At 47.8% G+C, this 21552-nt stretch overlaps 2 protein-coding genes across 4 annotated transcripts; one reads left to right on the top strand and one right to left on the bottom strand.

Annotated features, from left to right (window-relative positions):
• Positions 1 to 4214: 4214 nt before the first annotated feature.
• DMRTC2 (DMRT like family C2) lies at positions 4215 to 9445 on the bottom strand. Of its 2 annotated transcripts, none has more exons than XM_072966959.1 (9): positions 9340 to 9445; positions 8066 to 8293; positions 7821 to 7978; positions 7466 to 7542; positions 7040 to 7223; positions 6779 to 6905; positions 5940 to 6000; positions 5627 to 5801; positions 4215 to 4777 (listed from the first exon to the last, which is right to left on the bottom strand). In XM_072966959.1, the coding sequence occupies exons 2-9, from the start codon at positions 8287 to 8289 to the stop codon at positions 4665 to 4667; spliced, it is 1119 nt and encodes a 372-aa protein (XP_072823060.1). In that variant the 5' UTR covers positions 8290 to 8293; positions 9340 to 9445; the 3' UTR covers positions 4215 to 4664. The 2 variants fall into 2 exon arrangements, with proteins under 2 accessions (XP_072823060.1, XP_072823059.1); XM_072966958.1 differs by lacking the exon at positions 9340 to 9445 and adding an exon at positions 8830 to 9047.
• A 274-nt stretch (positions 9446 to 9719) lies between these two features.
• On the top strand, positions 9720 to 14948 carry LYPD4 (LY6/PLAUR domain containing 4). Of its 2 annotated transcripts, XM_031681841.2 has the most exons (5): positions 9720 to 10868; positions 13090 to 13274; positions 13485 to 13628; positions 14088 to 14414; positions 14677 to 14948. In XM_031681841.2, the coding sequence occupies exons 2-5, from the start codon at positions 13208 to 13210 to the stop codon at positions 14877 to 14879; spliced, it is 741 nt and encodes a 246-aa protein (XP_031537701.1). In that variant the 5' UTR covers positions 9720 to 10868; positions 13090 to 13207; the 3' UTR covers positions 14880 to 14948. The 2 variants fall into 2 exon arrangements, with proteins under 2 accessions (XP_031537701.1, XP_072823061.1); XM_072966960.1 differs by lacking the exon at positions 13485 to 13628.
• Positions 14949 to 21552: the final 6604 nt, after the last annotated feature.

The raw sequence follows: 21552 nt of genomic DNA, 5'->3' as shown, positions 1-21552 counted from the left end.
TCCTGAGAGCTCGCGAGAGTGAAGTTGGAAAAGGCGGCCCCGCCTCTCTCAGGGCAAATGTGGCTTCGCCTCAGCGAACCTGGTGGGTGGTGTGGCGTGAGGGGACGGGCGTGGAGGCTTGTTCCTTCCCCGCCCTTCCTTCTCCCGGAGCGTAACAGAGAAGAGAGAGCTCCCGTCTTGAGCTGGAGGGATCTGGCTTCGTTTGCGTCGATCGTGGGTGGAACGCATAGCGGCGGGCGCTGACTGTATCTCCTGGCGGAAGTTATGGGGCAACCGGTGGGCGGGAATGAAAGAGAACTGTCCACTGCTGGCGCCCCTAACGGGACGACTCCTTTTCTGGCCGGAAGTGGCGCTAGTAAGGGCGGAACTGTGAGCCCAGGGGAAGGGCAAGGAAGAAATTATAGCCACCACCTTTCCTTCCGTGACCATTAGTACTCGCGAGATCAGAAGACGGAAGCCCCAACCCTCTTAGGGCGGAAATTGCTTCACCACGGCCTAGGATAGCGGAAGGAGGCTCTGGAGGCGAGGAGCAGATAAGGGCAGGGACAAAGAGAGTGAGGCAGGACCTTGGGAGAAGTTAGTGCTGCTCTGCCTCCTAGCGCCTGAGTATGTTCTCTCAGCCCTTAGGTTTATTTTGCCCACTTAGATTTACCTGCCTTACTGACCCGTGCAGCTTTAGGTTGTCCACTTGCCCTCTCAGGGCTTCAGTCACTCCATTAAAAATAAGAAAAAAAAGATGTAGTGGAGACAGCCGGGATTCCGATTATTTGCCCCCTTTAAAAGTGACTGTTTCTGCATATAGTGCACACATACTTATTCTATTAACAAACATTTTTTGTGTGCGTACTCTGTCCTAGGCACCGGTAAACATTTAGTATTATATGCATTATCTAGTTTAATCCTTACCAGGTCCAATAACCAAGAACACAAGGGACAGGCCTGTGCTCTCATAAAATTGTTAACTGGCTGCAAAGAGGAACATTTCAGTGTGAACCCCAGTGTAAACTATGGATTTTGGATGATGATGATGTGTCAATATAGGTTCATCGATTTTAACAAATGCACCATTCTGATGTGGGATGTTGATAGCGGAGAAGGCTGTGTTTTTGTGGGAGCAGAGGGACTATGGGAACACTTATTTTCTCCCCAGTTTTACTGTGAACTGAAAAACTGCTCCAAAAACAAAACAAAACAAAAAACCCATAACCCACCCCCCCAAAACAACTCATAAAAATTGGTTTGCGGTCAGGACATTGTTCATGTTGTGACGAGGGAAGAGGTGGCATTAGAGTGTGTTAACTTTGTAGGGAAAAAAACAATTCCTAATGTGACGAGGGAAGAGGTGGCATTAGAGTGTGTTAACTTTGTAGGGAAAAAAACAATTCCTAATGTGACGAGGGAAGAGGTGGCATTAGAGTGTGTTAACTTTGTAGGGAAAAAAACAATTCCTAAGTAATCAATACAACATGTTTAGACGTTTATTCTGAGCACCCAAGAGAGGAACTGAATGCAGGCCCTGCCCCCTGAGAGTGCTTATCCTTGGAGAGGAAGACATAGTTGGACAGAAATAGGCATATCTCAGGGTGATCAGGCCTGTAACGTAGGGGCCAGGGAGCCCTATGGAATGTAAAGAACTCTGCCTGAGAGGCTTATCACAGATTTAAAGTCAGAAAAAGGATGAATCTTGCTTTTGAAAAGAGCTCAGGTTCTCATGAGGATCTATGCTATGGGGGCTGCAGAGCCAGCTACACAATGGGACAGGGGTGCAGAACGAGGCCTACATGGACCAGACAATGAGGGTTTGAGTACAGAAACTGTATGGGGATGATCTACTGTATGATGTCAGCTAAACACTGGACAAGGAATGTGGTCAGGAGTGGACCAGGCTCACATAGGGCTAAAGCAAAGGGAGCAGGGATTCCCAAAGGGCAGAATGTGAAATGAGCTCTTGAAGAAAAACATAGGTGTCTGTCGGGGAGGAGTTTTGTTTGGAGAGAGAAGCAGGGATGGTGCTTCAAATTTGGAACCTCACTAGTTATTTCTGCAGAATATCAGGATGGTACACGAAGGAAGCTTAGAAGGGGGATGATTTACTTAACACCCTATCAGACCTGAGCAACATCTTTCCTCACTTTGTAATGGGAAAAGGGGTGACATATGAAACAGTGCTTATAGTCCATTGGCTGTAATCTCCAAGGATTGGTCAGAAGCCAAGAGCCCACTGGCTCCCCACAAACGCAGGTGAAGGATGCTGCAGCCACGTGGGAGCATGAGCAATTCTTAAATCTGCTCTTTTCCCCAAAGCTGATGATGTCTGCAGAGCCTCTGCCTCCCTCTCTCAGGCACCAAAAAGGTAGCCCTAACAACATGATAGACAAAGTAGGCCTAGCAGGTAGTGTGAAAAGCCCTGCCAGGACAAAAAGGGGGAGATGGGCTGCAGAGAAATGAGAAGGGCCTGTAAAGAGGGGCCTGCACCCAGCTCCTTCCGCCAGTCTCCATCATTTTATTTCTCCTTTCCTCCATTTTCTTATGTCATCCTTTAACCCCAAATTACACTTTCTCTTTTACTTTTTCCAGCTGTGTGACCTTGGTGTATTGGGGACCTTTGGTCAGCCCTGAGTAGCAGGGTCTTGACCATGTTGCATGTTGCAATGCTTCCCTTCTGTGACTGTGTGGGTTTGATCATCTATCACTGGGAAAGCATGGCACAGCAAGGCTTAAGCAGGTCTATTAAGGGGCAATCATATATCTAAGTTATAATGAGGGTAGGGAAGGAAGGTGTGAAGCAGATTTCAGTCCTTTGATGATCTTGTGCTGCGTTCCAAGATGTGCCGCAGATCTGTTACTCTGTAAACTGTTAGAATTAGAAGAAGCCCGCCTTCTCAAGGCCCCAGACAAGAAAAAGCAAGTTGTAATTGGATTCCATCACCATCAATTATCTTGAATAAAAAGAGAGGTAGGTAGGTAGGTAACATCAGGAAAAAGAATTATTGCTCAGGCACATCCCTTGAAATTTCTGTCTGGCCCTTCTAAGGGTGGGAATGGGGATGAGGGTCTCCAGGTCTTCCTATTTTTGGAATAGCTCAGCAGGTCTTCACATGCTTGAAATGGTTCAAAGAGAAGGACTTGACAGCAGAGTATGAAGAAACAAATGTGAGTAAGATCATATTATTACTTACCAATATCTTGAGTAGAAAAATAAAGACTTTTTGAAAAACTGTTGGGACTTGTGTCTGTCTCCTGGAGTCTTGAATCTTTCACTCTACGTATTATAAAAATTACCTGCTAATTGATTTGAGGCCTGGCAAGGAAAAACAACCTTCCTCCAATATTTGCCTAGAAATTTTCCCTAAAATACTCGCTCAAGTCACTTTATCTCTTTAAGCTTGCTCCTTTATTCGTAAAATTGGAGTAATCATGCATAGCTTATAGAGTTGCTGAGGATATCTATGAAATGTATACAGTTGGTACTCAATAAATGGTAATTATCGCTAACCTTTTATAGATCCTTCAAAATTTAGATACATGAACCTCCCTAATTCAGGACAAGCCCTTGATAAAGACTAACTTGATTTTTCTTGTTCTGATTGGTCTCAGTCTCCCCATTTGAAAAATGTTATGTTAGATTGAACTGGCATTCCATTGGGCAAAGCTGGCCTGAGGATATGTTTTGTTTGGCTCAAATAGGATTTAAAGAGAACTGAGCCAACATTTTAAAATTAAGATGCTTTACATAGAAGTCTAATTTTCCAGCTTCTCCTGAAAAATCAGAAGATATGGTAATACTGAACCTACATTCCTGCCTGGCACAATCTGGAGGGCCAAAAGGAAGCTGCCCCCTTAGCTGGAATAGCTCAACAGGTCTTCACATGCTTGGAACAGTTCTACGCATTCTGTTTTCTAGGGTGCCTCTGGTCTTACTCATTTACAGGGTCTGCTTGGTTCTGCAGGCATTTCAACTTGTGGCCCTCTGGACAGCTGGAAACTGTCCATGCCTGGCACAGAGCAGTCACTTAATTATGGAATCAGTGAATCACCAACTATATCCCCTCTACCACTCTTTCTTATTTGGCTATAACAAGAAATCCAAGTTTGTATTTATTTGTGGTAGTTACTGAATAACTGATTTTCACTTTGAGACATGGATTGAACAAGTCTTTTCTGTCAGTCAGGATAGACTAGGTTAGGCTGCAATAACAAACAATCTCCATGTCTCAGTGGCTTAAAACAACACAGGTTTATTTCTTGCTTACTCACACAAACCTAGACACCAAATGAAAAGAAATACTCTTCTGTTTTTGCATGCATGGAGACAGACATGAGTGCACAGGTATGTATAGGATCATGTGTCAAATAAATACCCTGGAACATGAACTCATGCAAAAATCTATTTAGATACTGGTTAGCTTAAACCGCACAACTCTCTCTTTGCTGGAGATTTAAAAAGGTCCCAGGAACCAAGGTGGATAAGAGAATATCCACCTTTGCCCTAGGAAATGCCCATGCTACAGAGGAACCAAAAGCCAACAAAGCACCTAAAAGCTTAAAAGCCTGAAGCTTGTACAACGTTACATTCCATGCATAAATCTGCAAGTAAAATACCAAATATGTAGTGCCTATGGGCTGTTGCCTTCTGCCCAAGCGAAGCCTTCACCTCTGAGCTTCTAGCTTAGGAGGGAGATGGACCCCAGATGTCCAATATGCAGAGCCACAGAGGGCACTGGGCTGGGTCGGAGAGAGGGGCCAACAGGCTGGAATCCTTTTCCTCCAGCAGAAGCTACAGGCAGGAAGGAAGGGGGCAGGACCAGGTCATATCCATTTCCCCTCCCAACAACCCCCCTCTTTTTAACCCATCCATCCATCTTTGTTTACCTGGATTAGAGCAGACACTTCCTCCTCACTGGTTTTCCCACCTCTAGCCTCCAGTCCTTTTATCACAGCCACCATACTTGTATTTCTAAAGCTCAGGATCTCTGGATATGTCCCCGCCTAGCTCAGAAACATTCCCTGGCTCCCCTTCATGTATGGTTGCTAGTCTAGACCGCTAAGCCTGGCACGCCAGACCTCCATGACCAGAAGCCTTTCAGCCTCACCTCCTCCTGTTCCAGCAGTTCCTCCAGGCCTCAGCCTCACCTGCTCACCATGCCCAGTCCACCATTTTGGACAGAATAATTCTCAGCCTTTCTTTTCTGTCCCTTCTAGCTCTCTCCAGGGTTGTCACTGAGCTTTTTGAAGGCACCCAGGTTCCCCAAATAGAATGGAAGTTCATTGAAGGCAGGCCCCTCTCCAGACTTCAGCAGGCAGCTTGGGTCCAGAGAGAAAGCTTTGGGCTGGGGTCAGGAGACCAGGTTTGCCACTGCCTTGCTATACGCCCTCTGGCAAGTCCCTGTCTCTCTCTGGGCCTCACTTTCTTTAACATCAGGGCACTGAATATTTGCTTTTGAGCACAAAAAGGATAAGATGGATCCACTGAACAACTCTCAACTGCAATTCCAGTTGAGAAGCCTGGAGCCTGGCATATTCAACCTGCTGACACCCTGATCTCCTTAGTTAGTCCCTGTTTGCTCCAGTACCTCCATTTGCCAGTCATGCCTATCCCATCCTCTCCTTTTAGGGAACAGGTTACCTGAGGGGCCACAGGGATGGAGCAGGGAGATCCAGGCAGGGTTGGCGGGAACAGAAGGGGTCAGGCGGGGAGCCTGAGGCGAATCTTTCAGCCCCACAAGAGCCTCAGCTGCCTCCCGCTGCAGCTGCCTCTCAGAGTGGGCAGAGGTCCAGGCCAGGCGAGAGGCTCCAGGGGCCTACAAAGGAAGGGAGAGAAGCAGACTGGGAACCCCACTTCTGCCCATCCTCCAGGTGCTCCCTCTGCCCCTGGTTACTTCACTATCCCCTGGCTCTTCCCTTCCCCGGGGTGCTGGATCCCACTTCTTTCCCAGGACCTGTGGCTGCAGCAGAAGAGGGTCTGGGGTGCCACAGGGCTGCAGTATCAGAGTCGAGCATCTAGAAACAAAGAGAAATGATGGCAGGGGGATTAAACATGGACAGATATACACATAGAAAGAGGGGCAGGATTTTGCTATATTCTGATCTGGGAATCTGAGCGCCTGTTGTGTCATTAGGCTTTGTGGCCTTGGGCAAATCCCTTCCTCTGTCTTGGCCTGCTTTGTTTTCTATAAAATGAAAATTTCTGCCAGTTCCTTCCTCCCAGGGCTATTGTGAGAGTTATGGGAAATCACTGGTGCCAGTTTTTTAAAAAACTGACAAAATGTCTAGAGTGAATGGATGACTGTTCCTGTCCTACCAGAGTCTGGTTTCCTTCCCCACTAGTTCCCCGGTCCCCATGGAACTCCAGAAGAAGCTTGGGCCACCTTTAGGAAGCTTTCTCTAAAGGCTTCTGGCCTCTCTCCTAGGCCTCTGAGGCTCTTGCCATGTCCCCCACCCCATGCCCCCATTTCAGCAGGCAGTTCAACCCCATCTTATCTATTAAAGTGGATTTACTAGCAACTATTTGGTCAAGGCCAGGGACTGTGCTAGGTGTAGTCCATACATTATTGCTAATTCTCAGTGACAACCTGAGAAGTAATAGTGCCTCCAATTTACTGATAGAAAAACACGGCTCAGAGAGGTAAAGATACTTGTACAGAAGTTCGCAGCCAGGCAATGGCAGAGCTAGGAGAGCTCTGCTTCACCCATTAATCTGAGACCTTTTCTTTTTTCTCATCTACTATGGTGTCCAGCATAGTACATCATAAACACATATCCTTCTCTCCCTACTCACGTGTGGGGCAGGGTAGAGGGCCCTTGGGATTCTCCAGAAAGAGGAGCCATCAGTATTGGGCGAGATCCTGGGCAGGCTGGGAAGGGCCCATGAGTGGGCAGCCGGAGGGCAGTGCCAGGGTCAAAACCTAAAGAGGATAAGAGAATGTGCAGTGTATAGAGGTCCTTCCACTTTCTACCCTGTATCCTTCTCCTCTTCGCTTTCTGATACAGTGGTATAGTCATTCAACTATCTGTTGGATTAATGTTGAATTCATCTTACCAGGGAAGGGATGCAGAGGGACAGCAGGTTCTTGGCACAGCAAGCGGCACACCACTGGGGTTGGCATGGAAAGGCCAGGAGATAGCCAGTGTCCAGGGGCCCAAGGGCCTGGAGGCAGTGGAGTCCAGGGCAAAGGCAAAGATTCTGTGGGACGGCTGAGGAGCAGAGGCCCCCGGAAGTTCTCCTGCAAGGGCAGGGGGCATAGGCTGGAGTCAGGTAGGCTGGGGAAGGAATAAGTATGTACTAGGATGGGAGTAGAATCCCAAAACTTCAGAGCTTGAAAGGCCATCAAATCCCACCCCTTCATTTTGCTCATGGGAGAAAAGTGATTTGCCCAAGATGTTATAAGAAGTCAGGGCCGGACCTAGAACTCAGGTGTTAAGGGCACAGAGGAAAGGGTACGAGCAGCGTCCAGGCTCTCCTTACCTTCCCAGGGGGTGTCAGTGCCAGTGGGACTGCCCTATGGGAGGTCTGAGGCTGGGGTGCTATGTTCTCCTTTCCCGCTGTGAGGGACCAGAGAGAGCTTTGGTGAGTTCTTTCCCCCCATCCCACCCCAACCCCAAACTGAATTTTTATCTCCCCTTGTCCCTTTTCTACCCACAGATCTCAATGCATCCTCCCAACACTTGATCACATTTTATAGTTGGGGAGGGTGAGGCCCAGAGAGTAGTAACAGCTTGCCCAAGGTCACACACCAATCAGTGGCAGGACTGGGACTCTTTCCCCTTCTTATGCTTTCTTTGCCCAAATCCCTGCCCCGGCCCTGGCAAGAGAAACTCACAGTGGACCCCTGCTCGAATGACTCCCTTCTTGACTCGGCTGGGAGCTTTGGGAGGGGCTGCGCCTCTCCTCATTAGTCCCTCAGCCAGGTGCTTCTTTAGCTGCGCCTCCTGCTGCCTACGCAAGGCCACCTGGGCAGCCGTGACCCTTCGGCGCTCCCTAAAGGAGGGGTGGCAAGTCAAAAGTTAAGTTAGTCACCTTTTACATGAGGTCCATCCTCTTCCTTTCCCTGGACCTCATACTCACAAGATGAGGACACACTTGTGACACTTGCAAGCCTGAAAGAGGCAGAGGCGCTTGTGGCCCTTGAGGTGGGCAGTAACACCATGGTTGCGGCAGCGGGCGCAGGTTGGAGAGCGACTGACAGGTCTCCTGGGGATAAGCTCCATGCCCTGGGGGGCTCTGGTCTCACCCTCTGTGGCAGAGTCTGAGGGGCAGTGGTGGACAGCAGGCATTTCATTGGGTTCCATGGATCTAGGGGCAGGAGTGGTGGGTCAGGATGGCCACATGGGCCCTCTCCTGACCAGCCCTCCTGTCTCTGGGAGGCCACACCGGAAGGGTTTTCCATTGTGCCCACCCCCGGACTCAGCTTTCACCCTCATTCTCCCCAGGCTTTCTCCTTTTTTTACTCCTCCTCAGGCATCCTTCTTCCCAGGCACTCTTCCTTCCCAAGAACCTCTCTCCTTTTTCCTTTCTTAAGGCTCTTTCAATCCAAACATTATTCTCCTCTGCTCACCAGTATCCTCCCAAGCTCAAATCCCAGTTTTAGGCATACTTCCGTACTCTCGTGCCCCCTTCAACAGTTCACACCCGCTTTCCACCGACACCCCATTCCAGCAGTTTCCCTGGTGTCCTCTTCAACAGGGGTCATCCTTCCCTCCTGCATTTATCCAATTTCTACACATATTTTTATGCTCGCCTTTCAACTCTTAGCCTTATATATGAGCTGCAATTCAATTTCTCCCGGCACCTCTTTTAATCAGATCACTCCTTTGTATCCCAGTAATTACATTATTCTCATGGATCCTTTCCCCCACTTTCAAGAATTATGTTCATTCACTCAGCAAAGGTTTACTGAGCCGCTTCCATGTGCCAGGCCCTGATATGGACCCTACTCCTCTCCCTGCGGCCCGAATTCCTCTCTTGCACCACATGCCTTCCAAACAGAGGCAAGCTCGTGCAGCCGCTGCGCCCGGCCTTCACGGGCCTATCCCCACACCCAACAACTGGCCTCACGCCTCGCCCGCCCCACCTCCCCACGCAGCTGTTCCTCGCGTGCACGCTCTTCTGCAGCTGTCCCCATAAACGCTGGGCCCGCGGCCCCGCCCCGCGCCAGGGTCCCAGGGAGGGGGCGGGGGGCGGGGAGCGCGCTGGGGGTCCGCGGGGTGGCGGAGGTGGAAGGGGGCGCCAGGAGCTCTAGAGGGAGGCAAGCGGTTGCTTCGGCCGGATCCAGCGCCAGAGAGGGAGGGGAAGGGACAGGGAGGGGAGGGGTCGTGTTTGCGTCGTCTGCCCGCGGTTACCACAGCCTCGGGCGGAGTCAGACTCAGTCAAGAAGAGGCGAAAGGTGGCAATGAGCCTGTGGCGTTAGAAACCGCCGCACTCGCGACACTTTTCCCGCCTCTTCTCACAAGAACCAATGAACTTTAAGCGCCGCCTCCTCCTGCCAGGCGAGCGGCCAATGCGCTTCAAAATCCTGCACTGACAGCCCGCCCCTTACCTCTGGCCCACTTCTCCTCGCGCTGGACTATCAGACCAGCCAATAGCGCGTCGAGTTGAATCTTATGCCCTTTCTTCCTCCCCGTGTGATTTGCCTTTCCAGATTGTTCTTCGCCTTTTGAGGGAGGTGGCCAATGGGGCGTCGAATACGGCTTCTAGGACAAGGCTGGCCCTTCCCCCCAGGAACGGCTATCCGGCGTTGACCGGGACCCACTCGCGCACGCGCAGTTTCACCCTCCCTCCTACAGTGCAGGGCTGCGCGTCTTCAGCCTTCGGTCTTGACTCCGCTCGCGGTGGGGGTCGGGGTCCTCGACGCTGCGTGAACGCCTGTTTTCTCTCATTTCTCTCCCGGTGCCCCAGCTCCCGATCTACCCTTCTCCTTTTGTGCTCCCCATCCTGCACTATCCCCGTTTCCTTCCCGAGTCCCACCTTTTCAGCTTGCACCCCTTTCCTTGTGTCTTGTCATCCCTGTCCGTGTCGGTGCTGATTTTGCTAAATTTGACTTTTCCTTCTCTCAGAGACTCTGCCTATCCATCCTGCTGATTTTCCGACCCCCTTTCTGTACGTCTCTCATTCCCTTATAGCCTGGCCCCCTTTCTGCCTTTCTTCCATTCCTGAGACGCTCTGTAGTTTTCCTGTTGTCTTAGCCGTTTCCACCCTCTGTGTTCATCTTCCTCCCGATTTCACCCCATTCTCAGGGCTCCACTCTGTAATTAGCCTTCTCCATGCCCCTCTGTTAGATCCATTTCACAGTTTCCCTGCCATCCTGTGTTGTCCCCTTTTCTCTACATCTCGCCCTGTCTCCTTTTCTGTCTTTCAGCCTCTAAGATTGTCTCCTCTTTTCCCTGAGAACCCGGTCTTTGTGGCCAGCTCCTCACTTTTCTGCCACTCCCCAATTGTGAGCTCTCTGCTGCTCCTCTGTCTTCCTGCAGATTTCCGTTCTATCAGTTTGCTCTTCTTTCTTTCTGTGGTTTCACTTTTGTAGATGTAGCATCTCCTCTGACCACTGCTCTGTCCTTTTTTCCTTGGGGATTTCATCACACTCTTCTGGTTGTGTCCCTGTTTGTGCTCAGATTGTTGGGTCCTGTCGTTTTGCGGTCTGGGCTGGTGTGGGCCATCTTCTCTGCTTGGCCCAACGCCTTTGTGTGATCCTTCATCAGCCTTCATTCCCCCTTTCTGTGTCCCATCTTTTCTGCAAATCTCGGCCTCTTAGTTTGCCACAGATTTCTGGGTTGCTGAGCCTGTGTGCCAGGCATTCTGGACAGAAAAGTGTGGCAGAAGCGACCTCTAGCTGGACTGCTGCACAAGGGAGCAGTACTGAACAGTTGGCAAGGTTGTTTGGGGCCAATCTAGGGGTGGAGGGTGGGGGTGTATGTGAGGCTTGAATGCCAGCAAAGAGGTTAACCTTGATCCTTTAGATACTGGAGAGATAGGGGAACCAACATTTTTGGAGAGCTTAGAACTTGCCTGGCACTTCATACTAATAATCTTTTTAATATTCAACAGTGACTCTATGAGATGTGTTATTAATACATTTTATAAATGAGTTCAATATGATGCACAAGATTGCACAGCTAGTAAGTGGAGGGGTAAAGATTTCAACCTTGATCTACCTTTGAGTCCAAAGCCTATGAATTTGTACCACCTACAATGTTTTATTTCTTTCCAGTAATCCTCAATTCCCAATTTTTATTCCCTAACTGTCCCATAGATACTCATTTCAGGTGGGTGATGCGTATCTTTGGTTTGTGTGTGTTCTTGTGAGATGTGCAGTGTTTTATGTCCATGAGGTTTTAATTTATGTAAGTGATAGTGTTATTTACTATTTAAAATAATCAGCACTGTGCCTTTATGTCCATGCATGTGCATGTGATGCCTACATCTAACCAGTTGTTTCTACGTGCTGCATGCTATTCCCTGGTGTACAACCCCTGCGTGCTGGGTGTTTACTAGGTCTCCCGTTGCCTTCAGCTCACTGTCACCACAACAATGTTGCATCCTCATATGTGTTCCTTTGTAGTTGAAGGTGGAAATTGCTGCTCTGTGTACCTCGGATGATCAGAAAAGGCTATCTGTAAACCTAATTTGACTAAGTATTGCCAGACTCCTCCATACGATGAATGATACTTTGGGCCTGTGACATTGATCCGAACTCTCAACTCCCCCATTCTTCAGGGTCAGGAGAGGACCCTATCCCCCGCCCCAACTACTCCCATGAGCAGCAGTGCACGAGTGTCTCTAGCCCCGCAGTCCTACCAGTGCTTGTATTCTTCCAGCTTTTTGAGTCCTCACCAGTCTGAGGGCTGTACGTTGGGATATATTGCATTTCTCTGATTATTGTTGAGCGCCAGTGTCTCGTCACATGCTTGTTAGCCTTTCTGGTTTGCTCTTCTGAGAAGTCTCTCTTCGCACGCTTGGCCCATTTCCCTACTGGGCTTGCTCTCTTTTTTCTTGTCAATTTGCCTGAGATCCTTGGCCATTCTCATTGGTTTAAGACATTGCATATGCTCTTCTTATGCCAACTTTGGCGTTTCATATATTTTAGAAATTTATCCACTTCATTTGGGTTTACAAATTTATAAATGTAGAGTTGTTAATGATACTTTTATTACTTTTAGAACATACGATGTCTGTTAATTCCTGTTTTTCCCTTTGTATTTTATTTGCATCTTCACTTTTTTCCCTCTTGATTAGATTTGCTGGAGAATTATCTCAATAATCTTGTCAAAGAATGAATGTTAGCTTTTTGTAATTTTTTGTTGTTTTTCTATTTCATCGATTTCTGCCATTATTTTTATTTATACCCCCCTTTTGGTGGGGGGATGCTTTGTTGCTCCTTATATAACTTCTTAAGTTAACTCATAAACATTTTAATGCTTCTGATAAATGCATTTAAATTATAGACTTACATCTAAATACTGATCTAGTTGTTTCCCAAATTTTGACATGTAGTTTAAAAAAACTTTTGATTTTGAAATTATTATTGGCTCACAAGAAGTTGCAAAAATTGTTCACAGAGTCCCTTAAATCCTTCCTCTGGTCCCGCATGGGGCCATTCTGTACAGCTGTAATAAGCAGGAAATTGACATTGTAACTAAACTTAACTAAATTACAGTAACTAAACTTAACTAAATTACAGCTCTTACTCAGTTTTCACCAGATTTTACATACACTTTGTGTGTGTGTGTGTGTGTGTGTGTGTGTGTGTATGAAATGTAGTATGTTTGCTATTATTCAGTTCTAAATACTTAAAAATTTTTTTTTTCAAATCAAGAGTTATTTAGTAATATGTCAGTTGACTTCCACACACACATTTGTTGTTCTGGTCTCATTGTCTCTGGATAGAGAACAGCCTGTATAATAGTGATCCTTTGAATAAGCCAGCCCCATGTTCAGTGGCGGGACCTAAGCAGGAGAGAGAAAGTCATTACTTGAGAAGCTAACGTGGTGTTTGGGTTAGGTTGGAGGGTAACTTTGGAGATAGGAAGACCTGTATCCCTGAAGGTCTCAGGGAGTCTATGTCACAAAAACTGACAATCAACTTTCTGCTCCAGAAACAGTGACCCAGAGGCAGGTGGACAGCGAATTCAGGGACTGACAAGAACCGAGCTTGAGACCTAGACTGAAGTTGATTCTAGACTGATCTCAGCATTGAGGACCCAGGCACAGGACATGGGACCCCAGCATCTGAGCCCTGTGCAGCTGCTCTGTCTCCTAGGGGCCATCTCCACTCTGCCTCGTATGTCCTGAGGGGCTGGATGCTTAAGGACCCTGTTGGTGGGGGAGGGGGGAGGGCGGGGTGCTGGATTCATGTCACTGGTGGGAAGGAAAGTTGGATATCTAGGTTCCTCGCGGGCAGGATCTGTGGAGGCTGAGCTCTTGATGGGCATTTCAGGGGCTGAGAAGGCAATGTGAGGGGCAGATGACTGGAATAACATTCTCTCTTTAGGGGCTCGAGCTCTTCTGTGCTATGAAGCAACAGCCTCACTCTTCAGAGCTGTTAGTCTCCATAACTGGAGGTGGCTTCTGATGAGGAGTGCGGTGTGTAGGCTGAGCGAGGGCTGTGAGGAGACATTGGTGTTCATCGAGACAGGTGAAGGGGAGTGACTGTGCTCATTTTTTTGTTTCGCTTGCTCTTTTGACCCCCACCCTCATTGCCAGCACCCAGGGACCCTGCACTTGAGTTCCAGTTATTGACCCTGTTATATCTTTGGGGACAACATTAAGATACCAACCCAGCTGGTTGTGATGGGGGCTGGATAAGAGGGCAGAACCCAGGAGAAGGGGGGAACTCTGGGAGAGAAGAAAAGTCTGGGACACAAAGGAGAGAGGAGCAGAGAGGCTCCTGTGGGGTGAGGAGTAAGGAGAGACAGCTGGAGACCTGGGGATCTGGGCCCTGTGTCTCTGCAGGGGATGGACACTGGGGTAGGGGAGGCAAAGTTGGTGACAGAGCAGAGTGAGCAGGAGGAGCAGGGTGGAGGGGGAGGTTGGGAGATTGGACCAGGTGTGGTCAGCGACACTGATCGGAGCTCTCTCATCTTCTGCTTCTCAGGGACCAGAAAGGGAGTTGTGGGTTTTAAAGGCTGCAGCCCAGCCTCATCTTACCCCGCGCAAGTCTCCTATCTTGTTTCACCGCCCGGATTGTCCATTGCCTCCTACAGCCGCATCTGCCGGAAGTATCTCTGCAATAACCTCACCAACATGGATTCTTTTGTGAAACTTGAGGCCAATACCCCCAAGACTTCAGCATTTTCTTCCCATGGCTGCCCAACTTGTGTGGGCGAGCACTCTAAGAGTTGCCTCCCAAATTTTGTCAACACTGAGCCTTGCCCCAGGGATGCCACCAAGTGTTACAGTTCCACCTTAAAATTTCAGGCAGGTGAGAGGAAAGAAACGTTCTTTCTGAAAAGCCTGCTCTGTGCTAGGTGCAGTCTGGTGCTTTCCCATCTCTGAGGGAGGCAGGTGGGATTTGGACAGGGGATTGGGGTTGCAGCACATCATTCCATGGAGGAGGGGGGAAGGTGACTGGTGCCCAAGTCTTTGCTAGGAGAGTGGGTGTCCTAGTTTGTGATGGGTGTCTGGGAGGAGAAGGGCATTTGAATCTTGAAAGTGTCCCTCACTCCTCCTCCTCTTCCTTACAGGTTCCCTCAATACCACCTTCCTCCTCATGGGCTGTACTCGTGAACATACCAGAGCTTTAGCAGATTTTCACCATATTGGGAGCATCAGAGTGACTGAGGTCATCAACGTCTTAGAAAGGGTCCAGCCTGCTGGCGCGGAGCCCTCTAGTCGGAGTCCTGCTTGGGGCATCCTCTTAGGGCTCCTGCTTGCCTTCAGGGACTGACGATCCAACTGGACCAGACAAGCACCCATACCCCTTTCATGTAGCCAAATAAAGTTATAATAGAGTTGCCTTTCTGCTTTGTCCTGTGGTCCATGAGGGTTATGGAGGTGTGACACATCTGAGGAGGGTGAGACATGTCCAGGGAGGTGGGGGCAGGGGGTGGGGTGGGAGAAGGGCAATGGGCAGTGCTTGTGGTGAAGGGGGCAGGGAGCTGGGGATGAGGATCACTGGCCAAGTGACAGTGTCATGCCCAGCATCCAAGAAGAACCCAAACATTCCCCTTCTCCTCCTCCTGCTGGAGACCTGAGCTCTAGCCTGGGTTACGCTACTGACTTAGAGATCCTGGCCAAATCTCTCCCGTTTTCTGGGCCTCCATTTCCTCCCCTTTAAGATGAAGGCCTTGGGGATTGGTGGGGAGGGTATAGCTCAAGTGGTAGAATACAAGCTTAGCATGCATGAGGTCCTGGGTTCTATCCCCAGTACCTCCATTAAAAATGAATAAATAAACCTAATCACGTCCCCCCAAAAGCAAAATTTAAAAAACAATAAAAAACATTAAAAAACTCAAGAGAAAAATATCCGAATGGGGTGATATCAGCCTAAGGGAGTTCCTTCGGAGGTGGAAAGGGGGAAACTTAATTCTTTAGACCTGGAATCACATGGGGACAAGTAACAACTACAATACAGCAGTAATGAAACTCACAAATACTGAGCCTGACTGTGCGCCCGGCACTGCTCTGAGCACTTTAACTTTCTTAATTCTCACAGTGATAACAAGGGGTAAATACTATTATCATCTCCCTCATTTTTCAGAAGAGGAGACCGAGAGTGACTTGTTAATATGAGTGTGTATCCACAGATTTTGGGGGGACCCCTCAGCATTAGCACCCCAAACTTGTTTTCCTAAGTTGCTGCCTTATAACAATCCTTGCCTGCTTCCCATCCTGCAGCCCCTTGCAAAGCCCTGGGCCCGGCATTCTGGAGTACTTTACACAAAGCTGTGACTAGATGAAGTATTCCTGGCTCAGGGTTCTCAGAAGTTTGGCATTTTTAAAAATGTATGCCATTAGACAGCTTCCTTAAGGAAAGAACTGATGAAATCCACATATGGAAACATCAAAAGGTAGCTTAGGAATGTGGTCCAAAGAATAATGACTCCCCAGTGATGTCTTAGTCCCTGGAACCTGTAAATAGGTTACTCTACAGGGCAAGAAGGACTTTGCAGATCTGACTAGGTTAAGGACCTGGAGATGCGGAGATGATGCTGGATTATCTAGGTGGGTCTGTTCTAATCACACGAGTCCTTACAAGCAGTGAACTTTTCCTGGCTGTGGTCAGAGGGAAACAGGATGATGGAAGAAGGGTCAGCCAGATGCTACATTGCTGGTTTTGAAGATGAAAGAAGGAGGCCACCAGCCAAGGAATGCAGGCAGACTCTGGAAGTCAGAAAAGGCAGGGCTATCGGTTCTCCCCTAGAGCTTTTGGAAAGGAACACAGCCCTGTTGACACCTTGATTTTAGCCCAGTGAGACCTTTATCAGACTTTTGACCTCCAGAAAAATGTAAGAGAATAAACTTCACTGTTTAAGCTGCTAAGTTTGTGGTGATTTGTTATAATAGTGATAGAAAATTAATACAAAGAGATAACCCAGGCTTCCCATTCTGGAACAAGATTGCTTCTCTCTTGCCCCCAACCCGCCCCCACTAATACACTCACTTTTCCCTGCTCCTCTCTTTCAAATACAACAAAATATCTGGGAATTGTTCAATAGACATCAGAATTCTGATAGCTGGAAAGAAGAAGGCAGACAGGCAGTGAGTTCTTTGGCTTTTCTTTTTTATCTCCCAAATGCCTGAGAATAGGTGTGGGTGAAGCCTGCAACTTGGAACTGCCAACAGACATAGATAGAAACCCCCCAAAGCCTTGTCTATTTGGCTAAAAGACCGGTAAGGGGGAAGCCTAACAGAGACCTAGTGGGGAGCCTCAACCTCCTCTCCACAACTGAGGCACCTGCAGGATGGTGATCGATTAGCAGCAGCTGCAGCAAGAAGCTCTGTTAGACAGTCCCAGACCCCACTTGACAACCAGGTCACTGGCAGTGGTTTGATCCACCTACAAGGGTTTCTCTGCCCTCCTTCTATCAGCATAGGAAACTCAGGCTCAACAACTTCTGCTCCCCCACTTCCCCACTGGCCAAAGGTAGCCCACACGCAGCCAAAGAAAACCCCTTCCACCTCTGCAAAGAACAGGCAGGGATTGAGCGGAAGCTGTTGTAGTGCCGGAGACCAAAGTAGACCAGGACAGCAGTGCAAAGGCTCTGTGATTATACCATCATGGGAATGAAAGCCCATGAAAGTAGGCCAGCATCCATCTACATGCTGAACTGAAACAAGGATACTGTTTGCTAAAACTGAAGATTTAAATACAATCAAGGCTGCTAACACAATTGCAAAAATGTCCAAGATTCAAAAAAAAAAAAAAACAAAGAAAAAAAACCAAACCAAACCACCAATCATCATACCAAGAAACAGGAAACTCATAGTTTGAGTGAGAAAAGACAATCAAATGACTCCAATTCCAAGATGAATCAGATGTTGGAATTATCTGACACAGATTTTATAAGGCAATCATCATAAGAAATACTTCAACAATCAATTATGAATTCCTTTGAAAAAATGGAAAACATCAGAAAAATATGTTATAAAAAGGAACTAAATGGAAATTATAGAACTGAAAAATACAATAACTGATACATCTATATTTCACATATATATACATATAAACTGCATTGGTGGACTCAGTAGTAAAATGGGGATGGTAAAAGATAGAACCAATGAGCCTGAATACAGATCGATAGAATCTACTGAAAAATAGAGAGAAAATAGACAGAAAGAAAATGAGCAGAGTCCCAGAGCTCTGTGGGGCAAAAACAAAAGGCTCTTAACTTTGGTACCATTTTAGTACCAGAAGCAGAGCAAAAGAAAACATGGACATGGACTGAAAAAGTTTTTTTGGGGGGGGTAACTAGGTTTACTTATTTATTTATTCCTAGAGGAGGTACTGGGGATTGAATCCGGGACCCCATGTATGCTAAGCATGTGCTCTACCACTTGAGCTACACCCTCCCCCAAAAAAGTATTTGAAGAAATAATGGTTCACGAAACTGAGTGAAACTCAAAATAGGATAAACCTAAATGAAATTCACACTAAGACACATAGCAAACTTCTTTCAAAAATCCAGAGAAATGACCCATTTCCTCTTAAGGAACTCGAACTTAAATGACAGTAGATTTTGTATCTGAAAACATGGAGGCCAGAAGGAGTGGTACATTTTTCAGTGTTGAAAAGAAAGAACTGTCAGCTAAGGATTTTATAGCTGGCAAAATTGTCTTTTGGGAATGAAAGAGAAATCAGGACATTCTCTGATGGAGGAAGACTACGAGAATTTGTTGCTAGCTGACCTATCCTTAAAGAATAGCCCAGAGAAGGAATGTCCAATTCATCCTGTTCTGTTGCTTAGGCTTAGTGTCATATCTAAAACTTAACCAAGTTTAAAATAATTTAAATCTCTGGCAATAATAGACCACACTAGAAATCAGTAACAGAAAAACAGCAGGAAAATCTCCAAAACACTTGGAAAGTAAACAACATATTTCTAAATAATCTATGGGCCAGAGAGGAAGTCTCAAAGGAAATTTAAAAAATACACAGAATTAATATGAATAAAAAATAAAATTCCCGGGTTTCGGCACCAGAAAAAAAAAAAAGAAAAAAAAGAAAATAATTAATATGAATTTTAAATAACACCACCATTTGTGGGATGCAACTTATGTAGTGCTGAGAGGGGTATTTACACAACAAAATGCTTACATTAGGAAAGAGTAAAGTGCTCAAATCAATCATCTAAGTTTCTACCATAGGAAACTAGACTAATGAGAGCAAAAGGAACCTAATTCAAACCAGAAGAAGCACGAGGTGACCCTTACACTAGATACCACAAGGGGACGAACGGGGCCCGAGCCACTGAGAGGGGCAGGGCTGAGTCTGGAGGGTCAGCATTGGTTTTGTGGGTGGGATGTGATTGGGAATGAGCGAGGGGGGGATGCCTGTGAGGGCCCCAGTCTTCCTCTTCATTCACCTGGCATTGGGGGTGGGGTGGGTCACAGGCAGATGGAGAAGCCCTCAGGTGTTAGGTTTTACCCGGGAGATTTGTCTTCATGTTCCACTAGACTCTCGGGAAAAATGTTTGCTCTGCTAGGAAGGACACCAGGTACGGGGCTCAGCCTGGGAGAGTTTTCCAGAGGCTCTTCTCAGCCCTGCTGTCTGGGGAGCTCAGCTGGGGCTCCAGAACAGGAGGCTGTGCTCAGTGGGTGCTCCAGGCTGGGTGATAGGTATGTTTCTAAGGTCAGGCACCGAGGGTCAGGTGTTAATCATGAAATGGTCCCTCCATGTTGTAGGTAAGACAGTTGCCTGACACTCAGGGGTGGGGAGATTCCCTGGGAGGCCTGTGCAAGCTCTTGGCTTCCCCAGGGCCACACTCTGGGTGTAGCCTTCAGTCATGTGGGAAGTTGTAATGGATGTATCAAAAAGTTAATATCCAGACAGGTGCAAAGGGTTCACAATTGATAAATAAGAGTAAGTCAAATTATCCCTTTAAACATTCTGCCTCACTGTGTTTTTCTCATAGAAAGAAGAAGAGAAGAGAAATGGTGGGGGTGGGGAGCATGTCCAGCCATCCCTTCTCCTTGTGTCCTCCTTGCTCAAGCCCCTGGGATGAGCACAGCAGAGACACTCTCCTTGGTGCTGACGAACGCGAACTACCCAAGGGCTTGGCTGTTGTGATCTTTGATTTGCATCTGCTTTCTTTTCATTACTAAAAAATGAGCATCACTAGAAAAGAAGAGGTGAAGAGAGCTGCAGGGAGTGTGGACTGGCCTCATCTCCTTTTTGGGGGGCAGTGAGGGTGCTGTAGACTTCATGGAAGGATGTGACACCTTCCATGAAGGATGACCAAGTCCAGGCTGCCCATGAGCAGTTTGTAGTGAGAAAAGATGATGACCATGGCCTTGGGAGATGGGGTAGACAGAAGAAAGCTCCGTCAAGGGTGTCCACATTCATTCCCAGAATGTAAGAATATGCCCCATGATAAAATGAACCTATAGATTAAATTAAGGATCATGTGATTGGGAGATTATAGTGGATATCTGGCTAGACCCAATATAATCACTTTATAAATGAAAGAGGGAGATAGGAGAGGCAGAACCAGAGAAGGAGATGTGATGATGGAAGCAGAGCACCAAGAGACTTCAAGATGCTTTGCTGCTGGCACTTTAAATGTGGAGAAAGGGGCCACAAGCCAAGGAAAGCAGGTAGCTTCTAACAGCTTGAATGGCAAGGAAACAAAAGTCTAGCCTGGAGCCTCCAGAAAGAACAGAGCCATACTGACACCCTGATTCATGTGAGTTATGCCACTAATGTTGTGATAATTTGTTACAGCAGCAATAAGGAACCACAAGAGGTGTCACTTTGTCTAATCCAAGATTGTGTGCATGTGGAGTCAGGAGTAATTTAGATCTAAATCATGATGCGAAACTTTGCAGGTTTTTCCCTTTCCTCTCATCTTACGAAAAATGATACTTGGGCATTGAGAGAACATTCTTGCGAACTGTGGGTTCTGCACCTTAGTGGGAAGACTTACTTTATTTGTCCAACTGTGGGCACCTGATCCAAGTGAACCTTGATCCAAGTGAACAGCACCTATCCCAGGGCCCTCAGGGAAGGACTGAGAACTGCTGACCCAGGTGTGTGGTGGGGGCTGCAGGTAAGGCCTGGGTGGAGAGGGCCTGTGGGACACTTCAAGGAAGAGACAGTTTGCCCCGTTGCCATGGGAGCCAGGGTGAGTTTAGGTAGAAGGAGCCCCGCACTAAGTCGTGGGCTCACGTGTGGGGAGAAGGCTCAATTCACTAAGATCCACATCAGAGAGCAAATTGGAAACCCATGGGAAGTAGATGGTAGAGGCCACGGGAAGTGCCTGGAGGGTCTTGCTTAGGGTATGAATTCTGGGTCCCACCCACCTTGGTTACTTTGATACCTTCTGTGTTCCCCGAGAGGGTACGATGTCCTGAGGGTTGGCCTAGGGACACAACAGAAGCCCATGGACAGAGTAGGCATCTTAGATCTTGGATTTGGGGACAGGCAAGTTCATCTGAGGCAGCCACCAGTCAGGGCCACCAGGGCGTGGTGAGGAGGGCCAATGTGTTCAGGTCACCAAGAGGCTGCAAAGGGGCCTCACCAATCATATCTGCCCAGCCCATGGCTGCTCCTTCCTGGCTTCTGTTCTAGTGGCCCTCAGATGGCTCCACATTCTGTGTTCCAGAGACTCAATGAGCATTTGCCAATGAGCAAACACTGGGAGGTGTTCATGACCCCAGGCCAGTGTGAGGACAGCTGAGAGCCCTCCTGGCTGGGCAGGGGCTCTTGGGATCCTCCCTGTCCTGTTAACATGGTCCCACCCCATCTCTACACACTCACCTCAACCTCTTTTCCAGGGAATAGATAGGGATGTGTGGTAATTTAGAGCTAATACTTTCGCTGTGGGACCCAGGAGAGGATGGAACAGAGTTTCAGGTGAATTTCTGCCCAGACAAGATCCCATGTGCAGGAAAATGGCAAA

This window comes from Vicugna pacos, chromosome 9 (assembly GCF_048564905.1).
Source record: "Vicugna pacos chromosome 9, VicPac4, whole genome shotgun sequence".
NCBI lineage: Eukaryota > Metazoa > Chordata > Mammalia > Artiodactyla > Camelidae > Vicugna > Vicugna pacos.
This window is presented reverse-complemented; position numbering and strand designations above follow the sequence as displayed.

Coding starts and splice junctions, on each gene's coding strand:
- DMRTC2 (XM_072966958.1), bottom strand. Junction 7,543..7,820: donor CATTCGAGCAGGGGTCCACT/GTGAGTTTCTCT, acceptor GGTCCCTCACAG/CGGGAAAGGAGAACATAGCA. Junction 6,001..6,778: donor CCCTCTACCCTGCCCCACAC/GTGAGTAGGGAG, acceptor CTTTGTTTCTAG/ATGCTCGACTCTGATACTGC.
- LYPD4 (XM_031681841.2), top strand. CDS start 13,208: ATGGGACCCCAGCATCTGAGCCCTGTGCAGCTGCTCTGTCTCCTAGGG. Junction 13,275..13,484: donor GGCCATCTCCACTCTGCCTC/GTATGTCCTGAG, acceptor TTCTCTCTTTAG/GGGCTCGAGCTCTTCTGTGC. Junction 13,629..14,087: donor ATTGGTGTTCATCGAGACAG/GTGAAGGGGAGT, acceptor TCTGCTTCTCAG/GGACCAGAAAGGGAGTTGTG.